At 41.1% G+C, this 12424-nt stretch overlaps 1 protein-coding gene across 1 annotated transcript in view; it reads left to right on the top strand.

The window, feature by feature from the left end:
- Nucleotides 1-12424, top strand: part of ush2a (Usher syndrome 2A (autosomal recessive, mild)) — a 217029-nt gene that overhangs the window by 200186 nt on the left and 4419 nt on the right. The window contains exons 75-91 of the mRNA XM_039614175.1: nucleotides 1290-1371; nucleotides 1461-1606; nucleotides 1924-2265; nucleotides 2463-2824; nucleotides 2907-3276; nucleotides 3434-3715; nucleotides 3806-3975; nucleotides 4675-5005; nucleotides 8483-8689; nucleotides 8791-8883; nucleotides 9424-9569; nucleotides 9792-9910; nucleotides 10109-10207; nucleotides 10310-10486; nucleotides 10965-11048; nucleotides 11252-11393; nucleotides 11561-11691. Of these exons, the coding sequence (XP_039470109.1) occupies nucleotides 1290-1371; nucleotides 1461-1606; nucleotides 1924-2265; nucleotides 2463-2824; nucleotides 2907-3276; nucleotides 3434-3715; nucleotides 3806-3975; nucleotides 4675-5005; nucleotides 8483-8689; nucleotides 8791-8883; nucleotides 9424-9569; nucleotides 9792-9910; nucleotides 10109-10207; nucleotides 10310-10486; nucleotides 10965-11048; nucleotides 11252-11393; nucleotides 11561-11691 (3283 nt within the window). The remainder of the gene's footprint in view (nucleotides 1-1289; nucleotides 1372-1460; nucleotides 1607-1923; nucleotides 2266-2462; nucleotides 2825-2906; nucleotides 3277-3433; nucleotides 3716-3805; nucleotides 3976-4674; nucleotides 5006-8482; nucleotides 8690-8790; nucleotides 8884-9423; nucleotides 9570-9791; nucleotides 9911-10108; nucleotides 10208-10309; nucleotides 10487-10964; nucleotides 11049-11251; nucleotides 11394-11560; nucleotides 11692-12424) is intronic.

Below are 12424 nucleotides of genomic sequence, written 5' to 3'. Positions count from 1 at the left end.
TTCCTTTGTCTCCATTTCTCTCTCCCACCACCCGTTTCTCTTTCTATCTCTTCCCATCCTTTCCCCACCCTTTCTCGCTCTGTCCCTCCCTCCCTCTGTCTACTGAGAAGTGCTGTGATTTGCAGGAGGATTTAGCTTGTGTCTAGGTGTCTAGGGGCTTATTAATCCTATTTTACTGTGGATGAAAAATATGTTGGCTTCCAGACATGAAAACAGTGAATACATGCATTCTGGTTGTTGTTCAGACAGTTCATCCTTGGTGCCAAGCTACGGTGATTTGTCTGGGTTTTCATTTGACTCAGTTTGAATCTGAGTCTTTTTGATCCCTTTGACGCTGCATTGAAGTGGGTTACCAGTTAATCTCTTTACATATGCTCGGTTATGTGAAAGCATACAGTCCTGAACAGACAATTTTAACTGCAGACTCAACTCTTGAAAGAAATGTAATCTCCTGTGTTGTATATCCACACAAATATGTTCACACGCACACTGAAAAACATCACTCTCATACCTGCTTCAAAGCGCACAGTCATAAACAAACACAAACTCAAACAGGCAATGCTACATCTTGGAGCCTGGTGCTCCCAGACTACCATGTCATCGCACGCTAGGGCCTTTTGAAACAACAGTGTGTCTCTTATCAATTAGTAAATGGTGTTCCCTCTGTATCACACACACGCATACACACTGCCCCTGTGTCTGCCAGGGTGTTGGGCTAGGTCCCACTGCCTAAAGCTACTGGCAGACATCCTGTGCCTGTGTCTGTTTGTGTATGTGATATGAAAGGGTGCATGTGTGACATAAACACACAATCTGGAAGCTTTGAATTCACCCATAAGGGACAGCTGTCTGCCTGCCAGTCTCTCTCTCTCTCTCAGTCTCTGCCACTTTTCTGGTGTCTGCTTACCACTGCAGAGGATGTATGTTGAAATGTTGATATGGCAAATCCCAAGTTATGTCATCTTAGCTTGCCATTGTTTCAATGCTCCTTTTCATTCCATGTTTTAATGAGTAATGCTCTGGTTTTTATTCATGCAGGATTTGTCTGTGTAACTAATTTTGTCTCTCCCGTCTCTTGCTTTGGCTCTCTACCCACTTTCCTGTTACCCTTTATGCATCTGCCATTTTTTTTCCTTCTTAACTCCTGACCAATTATTCTGTTGTCTTCATCCACTTCCCCCCACTATTCTTCTTCCCTGTTATCTCTTTCTCCAACCTTTTCTCTCATGATGTTACCTTTTTATCTCCTATCTTTTTATATCACACACTGCTCTTTTTGTCTCTCTCAGGATTCACAGCTAGAGGCAATAGTCTATGGTCTTGAACCGTACACTCAGTACAGTCTACGAGTAGAAGCTTTGAATCGGGCAGGTAGGTTGAATTTGTTGAGAAACTAATTTAAAAGATTATTTAGACCAGCTAATGAACACCCCCAGTGAATCTGTCCTGTAACTTTTCAGGCAGTGTGTCCAGTCCGTGGGTGGACATTAGGACCCTGGAGGCTTCTCCAGCTGGCCTGCCTAACTTCACAGTGGAGCAGAGAGAGCAGGGCAGGGCGTTACTGCTCAGCTGGGATCCACCACAGTCTCCAAATGGAGTCATCACGGTACATGGATACACATAAGAAAATCACTGAGCATATACCAAATGGTGTGGTCCACCTTAGATAAAGTGCAATAGTAACAAGGTAGTTATGGCAATATAGCATACATAGACCCACATGTGAAAGTCCACAAGACCCCCAGAAACATGAAGCACAATATCCCAATGTAGTTTATATGTGCACAACTTCACATATTTTTTTGGTGTATGCTACATGTGCAACCTGCATCTAAAGTCAGTGCTGTTCACATGTCCTACTTAAACCCATACGTTTTATATTTGTCTTTAAATTTCTCTTCTTTCTCTCATCTCCTTTTGCAGATGTATAACTTGTACAGCGAGGGGAACCTAGAGTTCAGTGGTTTGTCACGTAGTTTCCTTTTTCGGCGTTTGGAGCCATGGACCGTTTATACGCTGACTCTTGAAGCTTGTACCTCAGCAGGCTGCACACGCAGCCCTCCTCAGCGCATTGCCACAGCAGCAGCACCACCTGCTTCCCAGTCTCCCCCTAGGCCTCTCTTTGTTGGCTCAGACCAGGTGTCACTTACCTGGGGCCCTCCTTCTCAACCCAACGGGCCAATTAAAGAATATTTCTTACTTGGGAGGCGTTTGGAACATGAAGCGAGTGGGAGAAGTAAAGAAGAGGATATTGAAAGGGGGAAAGTAGGTGAAACTCTTAAAATGTCTAAATTTAGAGTCAATCTGACCAGTTGTAGGAGGGCTTGGTAAAATATACTAGTGGTCCCAGTTTATAAGATCTTGTTTTATGTCCTGTTTTTTATTTATATATATTTTAAAAAAAAATATCACAGTTTACAAGGTTAACAATTAAAATTGCATTAATATTGTGCTCCCAACAGATCCTCTTCAGAGAAGCATCCCCACAACAGGCTGAAACCTACTCCTATACAGTATCTGGTTTGCGCCCATGGACACAGTATGAGTTCAGTGTCTGTACTTATAACCCAGCTGGGCACACTTGCAGCCCTTGGGTAACTGTAATGACCAGACAAGCCCCCCCTCGTGGCTTAGCGCCCCCAACAGTGAGTCATCTCCAGGGCCGGCCCAGTGAGGTAGTGGTGTCCTGGACTCCTCCTTTGGAGCCTAATGGAGTACTTCAGTCTTATAGGATTAAGAGAAACAACGTCAGTTTCTCTTTCAGTTTTGACCCCACTGTTCTCAGCTACACAGACGAAGACCTCCTGCCTTTTTCAGCATACAGGTATTGCTTTATTTGTAGTTTCTGGGTAACAACTTTATAAATGTGAAGACCAAACTTCATTTTATTTTGCTTTTGTCCACAGCTACTCAGTCATAGCCTGCACGTCTGAGGGATGTATCACCAGTCCTCATACAAACATCACAACTCTAGAGGCTCCTCCTGCCATAGTGGAAGCTCCCAGAGTGGACAAAATCACATCCAATAGTATGCATGTTTCCTGGAGTAAACCACTGACACAGAATGGAGAGGTGACTCAATATGTGCTGAAACTTAACAATGAACAGGCTTATCGTGGAAGAGACCTAAATACAGTCTTGTCAGGCCTGCAGCCACATACATCATATACACTGGTTCTGCTGGCTTGTACTAGTGGTGGATGTACTGCCAGCCTCACAATGTCCACTGCGACAGAGGAAGCTCCTCCCACAGGCCTGTCTGCCCCGTCACTTAAGGTTGGGTGTTTATCTTTGACTTGTATTTAAAACCTTCATTGCCAGCGTTTATTTTCTGCTAGTGTTGGTTATTTTCTATTTTATAAATTGAATTATTCACCAAATATTAAACACAATTGGGGAATCTGCTTGATGTGCTTTAATGTTTCATTTGAAGGTTACTGGCCCAGAGTCAGTGGAGATTAGCTGGAGACCACCAGAGCACCCTAATGGCATCATCACCGGGTACGAACTCCGTCGAGATGGAGAAGTTATCTATGTTGGCACGGAGACGCATTACCACGACTTCATACTTTTGCCAAGCGTGGAATACAATTATGTTGTCAGGGCCAACAACAGCAGAGGCGCTGTGAGCAGCACAGTAGCCACTGCAAAGACGCATCCATCAGCTCCGTCTGGTGTGGGTCTCCCAACATTAACACCTGTAGGACCAAACCAGGCAAGTTGTCATTTATTTAGTCATTGTGAGTGAGAGTTGAATCAAGATCTTGTTAATGAAAGTTTTTTATGCTGTTCTTTATCTTACTAGGTGAGAGTAGAGTGGCAACCTCCAGCCCGTCCTAATGGAGACCTAGTGAGTTACACTGTTTATCAAAGAGATCCAGTCCAGCTCAGCATCATCAGCAGTGACTTCACTCCACAAGATGGTGCCTTCTCAGAAAGACACACTATTCTTCATGGGCTGGCTCCTTACCACAGGTCAGTCAGTCTCTACCACTTGCCAACCTTTAGGCAGTAAAACATATTTATTTATTATTATCACTGTGTGTTTTTAGATAAAGTTTGACAGGTAGATATATGCTGATGATGTAGCATTTGCTGGTGTTACATTTCTTTTTTTGCCCCAAATTGGTTGCAGAAATGTTTAGCAACCCAGTTTGACATTTCAATGGACAATGTTAACAGTAAAACTTCAAAAATTTTCACAACTGAGGAAATCATATACAACCGATTAGTCGCTACAAGGAGCTTTCACTTTGTTTTACTTTTTAAAAAAAAAGAATAATTTAAAATTCTAAGAATCTATTATGTTTATTTAAGTCTCTATATTATTATTTACGTTCACACGGGCAATTAAGCGTACAAACCACAAAACAAAAAACTTGTATGGCCTAATGTGAAATGGACAGAATCAATGATGGTGGCTTTTCAAAGCAGGAAATCAAAAAAAAAAGAAAGAAAGGCAACTTTTAACTTTTTAACAACAGTGTGGACCTACCATTGTACTATGTATTCCTGAGTAAGGCTGCATGTGCAGTTGGCTGGCTATTTCTTCGTACACATAATGTGTGTGAACCCACAGGATTCAAAAAATGTGAGCTCATCAGCCTTTTCTATATGACGTCTCCATGTTAATGTTCTGCTTGTCCCATGTTACTGTTTTCTATTTGTGGGCAGGTATGAAGTGAGGGTGGAAGCTTGCACAGCACTAGGTTGTTCCTCCAGTGACTGGTCATCTATACTCACGCTGGAGGCTCCCCCTACTGGACAGACAGCACCACTGTTAGACCTCCAACCTGACAAAGACACTAAACTACAGACCAGCTTTCTACTCACCTGGTCCCCTCCAGCTCAGCCAAATGGTAGGATCCTGTATTATGAGGTGCACCGCAGACTGGATAGCCCCACGGCCACCCACAACAGTGATGCAGCAACAGCTGTCTACAGGAATTCCTCTACTACGTGGAAAGATAATGGACTCCACCCATACACTGTATACCAGTACCAGGTATAATATTTGTTCTGGGTAGAAGAGAAGGTTTGAAAGTGTTGATAGTAGACTTTAGTAGTCACTAGAATCACAAGTATTTGAGAGGTTTTTAACATTTTCAAATGATTTTTTTTAATATAGAGGTTGAAGGCTTGATTCTGCAGAGCATGAGTATCCTGCTTTTTGTCTTCTGCACAAGTCAGATCACGCACACGCACACACAAAGGAAAAAGACCACTCTCATGTATCAACTGGTATGACTTCCATATACTCGAACAATAGCAGACACACAAACACACGAGTAATCAGACAGGTGTTAAATGGAGTGGTCCATATTCATGCTGTTGTGCTTGTGCATTGGTACACTAATTGACAGGTTAGCCCTTTGGAAGCAACAATAACATTAGCATTCCTGCCTGTCAGACATATGAGCTGAGGCCAGAGAACCGGTGTAATTGATTGAGTTTGCCTGATTGTAGCACCGTCTTTATTTACGAGGGTCCTAATTTATGACATGAGGAGGGAGGGAAGGAGGAGCTTTGGGAGATGACGAGCGGGCAACAGAGCCATTAATCACTGGGCCCTCTGAGCACCCCACTTCCTGATTACCAGCCAGCCAATCGAATTAACTGTTAGCCTCCTTGGTAACAGAGCTTGTATTGGAAAGACCTTTTAATGGTGACCGCTACACGTCCCCTGAGGATTTTTCTCTGGGGGATTGGGGTGCATGAACAATGCGGCGTTGAGTATTGGTGAAGTCATGTGTTTTTTGTTTTTTTTGTCCACGTAAACATAAGTGAGTGTCTCAGCGTGCATAGAAACTGTAAACATTTATAGATATTTCATCTCACCATGCGTTTCTCTGTGTTTCTTTTCTTAGTCAGTGTATTGATCTGTCTTTCTGTACACACTGTACCACTTACCTGCCTGTTTGTTTTACTCTCTGTCTGCCCGACTTTATTTTTATTTAGCTGTTATGTTATGTCTGTTACCGGGACCTCATCCTTTCTCTCTCTGTGTTTCAGGCGTACACAAGGACAAGTCAGTTCAGTTTAGCACACCACAGCACAGAGAGAGAAATCATATTAGGCTAATTACACTGGGTCATAAGCTTCTATTGACAGCTTTATGCTTGGTTTTAATTACTGCCCACTTTCACACAACTTAGCCCCTTCACCTCAACTAGATGCACCCGCCAAGTAGTGCCGTCAGCCTATCAGAGCACAAAGTTTGATTCCGCAGTCCAGCCGTCCAATAAAAAGGCTGGAATACTATCTGGAAGTTTCCTGAAGTCGTTTGTTGCCATGGTGGCTCATTTGCTGCCATGGAAGCTAACAGGGTATACTTTTATTTTTTGTCTAATAAACCAAATCATGGCCCAATGGAAGAGGGGAGGACAAGAGAGGAGAGAAAGCAGTAAAAAGTCTGTAGATGATATAGGGACAAGGAGATTAGTTCTATGTTTTAGCAGTGGATCAAGGGCAAGGTGATCTGGGCTGACTTTAGCTGTGAACTTTTTCCTCCATTCTGTCTATGTGTCACAAACTTTTTAATCAAACCACAAAAACCATGCATCTCATTGAAGCTTACACTGTGTTGCTACCAGGGTAGGAAAAGGAGGTTGTTGCTGGGTAGAGGTATTTTATTGCTGCAGTTCATAATTTCTTATGGCAGCAGTAGCAAATTTGATTTATACCATCTCAAGCAACAAGTCATGTGACAGTTCCTGCGCAGGATCTAAAAATGCTGCTAAGAAAATTCATTTAGCTGATGCTATTGCTCTTTTTTTCAGTTTGTTTAAGAAATTTTGTGTGCTTTCTTTGTTCCAAATCCAATTTTTTATGACAGTAAGAGTAAATGTGACTGGCCACAGGTAACACCGTTGCAGGAGATAATTAATGTACAGTAGAGAACTAATTACTTCTCAGTTCCCCTCTGTACGCTACTAAAATTTTACAACAGTACATACATTTGTTCATTTACAGTAATAATACTTAGGAACCAGTCATATTTACATATATACATACATACATATATGCTTTAGGATTCGTATATGCAACATTTATCCAATTAAAGTTTCTTTTTCTTTCAGTTCTCCAGCAGTTTCTCTTTTTTCATCAGTATCAAATGATTTGTAACACATAAACACATAAAGTATCAGTATGATGTCAATAACCTAAATAAACATGATCTACTATTGTGTTTCTATCTTTTTAAAAGATATTTGGACTTTCATTGCATTTTTCTACATATTTAGTGTATTGTTTTCAAATTCGGAGAACATATATCTAAATATGTTTTTTGAAAATGAAGTTTACATATGGCTGCATTTTCTAATGAGTTTGTTGATTCAAAAATATAACCACTGAGCTACACCTTTTGTGTCACTTATAATAACCATGTTTTATTTAAAACATACAGTTTAATTGCAAGAGGAGAGCAGCTGCCAGTCTGAAAACACTATCAGTAAAGTGTTAATTTCACATGAAAAGTTTTTATATTCTTGAGAAATCTGTTAGCAGAGCAGGTGATGAAAGCCCAGAAGTTTGCTCTAACATATATTGTGTGTTGTGGGAAATAAGTACAATCTAAACATAATCTTCTCTGTAGAACTAAACTTATCTGTATCTATATACAAAAGAACAACAAGTTTAAATTTCTCCTGATTCCTCTGTTTGCTACCCTGCATCTTGCTCACCTTTCATCCTATCTTCCTTCCCCCCCCCCAATCCCCAGTCGCTCCATCCTCCATTCTTCCTTCCTCTCTCCATCTCGGTCCATCTGTGCTGTCACTTAGATCAATCAGTCTGATTGATCACGGCCTAATTGACTATTATTGAGGTTAATTCAACTCGTAACACCCCTGCATGCACATGCACGCACGCACAAATCTTGCAATCATACCCACAAACAAAAAACCCACACACACAGACACACACTTTCAACACTAAAGCTCAGACCCATCCATCTGCCTTCTGCACTACTTCTGACAGGCTACAGATGACTTACACATGCAAATCTCCACCCTGCCTGACCCTGTGCTGTGTACACCTTCTAATTATACCCAAAACAACCACACAAATAAGATTACTCTATGGTGTGTGTGTGTGTGTGTGTGTGTGTGTGTGTGTGTGTGTGTGTGTGCGTGCGCGTGTGTGTGTGTGTGTGTGTGTGACTCCTTGATGAAGGTGAAAAGTAATTGTCATGCAGATATGTTAGTGGTGAGTTGCATGGTGAAAAGGTTTTGCTCTGACTGCTGATGGTAGTTTTGATGGATGGTCCAGTGAATTGACATATAACTTTCTGTTGGTCTGGCGAATACTGGGTAATTAAGAGAAGCAGTCTTCATCATGAAGAGTTCATAAAATGCATCTGAAATCCTAATGTTTGGGGTAAATAGTCTGTGTCACATGTTCTCATTTGCTTTTATGCTTGCATAACGTGCAAACTGAAAAGTTACCACATAACTGATAAATGTGTGGTTTTATCTGACAGGTGTGGGCAGTTAATTCAGCTGGTCATTCAGCCAGTCCATGGGTGAGTGGAAGAACAGGGCCTGCCCCACCTCAGGGTGTAGGACCCCCTATTTTTCTGCACGTTTCAGCAACGTCAGCTGTAGTGGACATCCATGCTCCTGCCCAACCCAATGGGATTATTAGTCTTTACAGAGTGTTCTCACTGGACCACAACAACCACAGTCTGGTAAAGAGTCTTCTACTATATTCAGTAATACATTTAATAATAACTTGTCCTTGTCATGTTAACTTAAACATATTTTACCCCCCTCTGTCCTCTCCCGGTAGCTCTCAGAGGGTACATCGCATCCGCAGACACTCCACGATTTACGTCCCTATACCCAGTACTGGGTAGGAGTGGAGGCCTGTACTTGTTATCAGGTAATAATACTAAATGTAGGGTAGGCATTATACTCAGGGTCTATACAACTGTACTCGGTCATTAAAGTTGAATACTATCTGCTAATATGTGATATCTTTGTTGATAGTCTGTGCAGAGTTTGGATGTTCTCTCTCTGTCTGTGTGGGTTATCTTCAGGTCCTTCAGCTTCAGCTGCAGACCAAAGACATGCTTGGGGTTTGGTTAATAAGGGATTCTAAATCGGCTGTAGGCTTGAGTGTTTGTCTGTCTCATTGTGTTAGCCCTGCAACAGATTGGCAACCTGTCCAGGGTGTACCCTGCCTCTTGCCCTGTGACAGCTGGGATAGGTACAAGTCGCTGTTGCCAACCTGATTTAGATAACTGGAAGAAAATGGATGGGAAATATTTATGATTACCTCACCTATTGGTCAAATTTCAAATGCCAATTCAAATACTTACATCTATTTTGCTGATTGCAAGTCATTCCCAAGTATTGTAGTTGCAAGTGAGGCCATATTTTTTAACACTTTAAAAATCTCTTCATTGTGAACCTTCATCAGTGCTGTAGCCGTGGTCCGCTGAGTGAGCTCCACACTCTTGCTGCTCCCCCAGCCCACCAGCCTCCTCCTCGCCTTGTCACCGTGACCTCCCGCTCTGTTCAGATGGAATGGGATGAGCCTTTGTCACCCAATGGACTCATCGAAAGGTAGGAGAAAATCTTGAATTACATTTTGTTCTTGAAAAGTGCCTTGAGGCAACTGAAGTTGTGATGTAACACTATATAAATAAAAATTAACCAAATGGATTTGACTTAAATAAACCTGTACTTCCTTCCTTCCTTACTTATTTGAAAAGTGCACATACAAACTAAAAGAAAGAAACCCTATCGTCTTGCTTTCACTTATACTCCTTTACTCTTTGTACCCAGCTGTGAGCTTCACCTCAGATCGCCTTGCCCTCAGCCCTCCCAGCCTATACCCCTGCCTTGTATTGAAGGACCAACAGAAATCTGTTTTTTTGGTAAAAAGCGGAGCTACAATGTTACAGGTGAATATAAAGAAATATCAAGCATCAGTGAGGTACCACTGAAAAGTAACAAATACAGTAAGAAAGAATAGTTAAATCAATGTTAGGTGATTTAAAATAATAGTTTTTTTTTATTCTGTAAGGCTTGATTATGATGGGATTTTAAAACGTTTTTCTGCTTTATGAGTTTTGTGTGACAAACACAATTAAACTGTGCAGGTCTCGAACCGTACTCCACATATGAGCTCAGAGCTGCCTGCTTTAATAACATGGGCAACACTGCCTCCAACTGGACTACTGTCCACACTCTCAGTGAAGGTAACACATTTATTACTGCCTCAGCAGTCAGTAATATCTAGTTTTAAGAATGATAAAAAACACATTCAAATTTTCTCTTACCATCATTCTTTCTCCCTTCAGCCCCCCAGTATGTATCCCCCTTCTCAGTAGACAGTAACCTGACTGTTATTTGGCTGGACTGGACTGGCTCTTTCTCCCTGAACGGATACCTGAAGGAGTACAGCGTGACTGAGAGCCAGCTGAGGATCTATACCGGCTTCTACAGCTATCTCCATGTTCCACGCACCTCACAGAAAAGTAAGAGCAACATACAGCATACATAACACAACATGTGCAATTAGAGAAAAAATTACTAAAGCAAGCAGTAAACTCTATAAATCTTGTAAAACATTTGAATACAGAATAAACAGCTTTAAAAAAAAACTTACTAATGCATTTTGGTTGAAACTAAAAAGCTCTGATGTTTCCCATCCAATTAATTTAAATTTTTTAAGCTCACTTACAAATTTTAGTTGTCGGGCCTTTGATTAGAGTAGGTATGCCGAAAAAGCTTTGAGAACTGAATAAGCTTCAATTTTAAATCTCTTTCTGTTTCAGTTTGGTCCTTTTTATGAATGTTTCTCACCCACTCTGATTTTATTTGAGTTGCATACTTTAATTAGCCCTGCAGGGGACAGAGAGGCTGGTTACCATCATCTATACATGCTTATTTTCCCACCTCATTGTAACCCAGAGTTGTTTTCTGTTTTTGTCTTTCTCTCTCTGTTCCTCTAAGCTCTGTCATTTCAGGTGACTTGTACCACAAAGAGTGGCAGTGCCAGCACTCCCACCATCAGATATAGCCCAGCCACAGGCCTTGGTAACACACACACACACACACACACACACACACGCACGCATGTACGCACACACACACACACACACACACACATTCTTCAATGATTCAGAATCTTGTTGTCTCTCAGGTTCTGATATTGTGAAGAAAAAATATATATTAAAAATACAGATAAATCTAGAAAGCTATTTGTTTAATAACTTATTCATGTTGTTTTCTTTGTGCAGCTCCTCTTGACCCTGTAGACAGTGGTAAACAGGGTGTCAGCATGTCAGCCACACCAGTGTACTCTGAACTGTGGTTCATCCTGCTGTTAGCCCTTCTGGGTCTATTTTTGCTAGCCATACTGCTGGGCTTAGTGCTACAAAGGTAAATATGATTCTTGTAAAAGGTTTAGGGCAGCGATAGCATAGAATTTATTCTTCTCTCATGTGAAATTCAAAGTGCACTAAAATGTACAAGTTAGCATAACTTGTGCAAATAAAACACAGCACGCTTCCTGCAAACAGAATGTATTTTCTGAAACTCCCTTACAGAGCCTTGAGGAAGAATCCATCAGCCAGAGAGCGCCCTCCGCTGGTTATGCTTCAGAAGACAAGAAAAGCTGGGGGAGAGACTTACATGGTGAGAAACGGACAGGAGATGCAGCACAAAAACATAAAACGCGATTGAGAAAGAAAAAATGACATAAAGTTTGGAATACGTAAGAGGAAAAAGGAAAGAAGTAAATGAAAGATTAAAAAAAATATTACGTTAAAAGGGTTAAAAACCCAGGAACTATAAATTCAATTTCTTAACAGGTTATCCAACTTATGGTTATCTCGGTCTGGAGTGTATCCCAGTTGTCATAGGGCAAGAGGCGGGGTCCTCACCTGAACCGGTCACCAGTCCATCACAGGGCCAGCAGAGAAATAGAACCACAGACTCTCACAGCTAATTCTGAATGACTAACAAGCATGCCTGTAGTAAATTTGGTCCACAGTAGGTGATTCATCCATCATGCACATGCACACTTTGTAAAGAAACACAGACAACAAAGAACAGATAAGCACAATACAGTATAATAAACAAATAAATTAGTTACATCGCATCATGCGAGATATCAACAGATAAAACTTCACTTTTTCTTTTTTCTGGGGTAAAAGTGCTGACCACTCCACTGCCGTGCAGCCCACTCTGAAAATGGTTTTGTTTTGTTTTTTTTACATATATGCAACTCACGTTTCATTGGTTGTGACTTTAGCACTAGATCCAAACAACATCTGTTTCATAAAGACGACTAACCATTTTTATCCACTGCTCTGTTATTTTGGTTATTCGTTATAATTATTTTTTATACTTTAATGTTTTCCATCATAATACTTTAATTTCTGTGTTTTTTTTCTTTCTCCATTCTCTGT

The sequence above is a fragment of the Oreochromis aureus genome, linkage group 1 (genome assembly GCF_013358895.1).
Source record: "Oreochromis aureus strain Israel breed Guangdong linkage group 1, ZZ_aureus, whole genome shotgun sequence".
Classification (NCBI taxonomy): Eukaryota; Metazoa; Chordata; class Actinopteri; order Cichliformes; family Cichlidae; genus Oreochromis; species Oreochromis aureus.
This window is presented reverse-complemented; position numbering and strand designations above follow the sequence as displayed.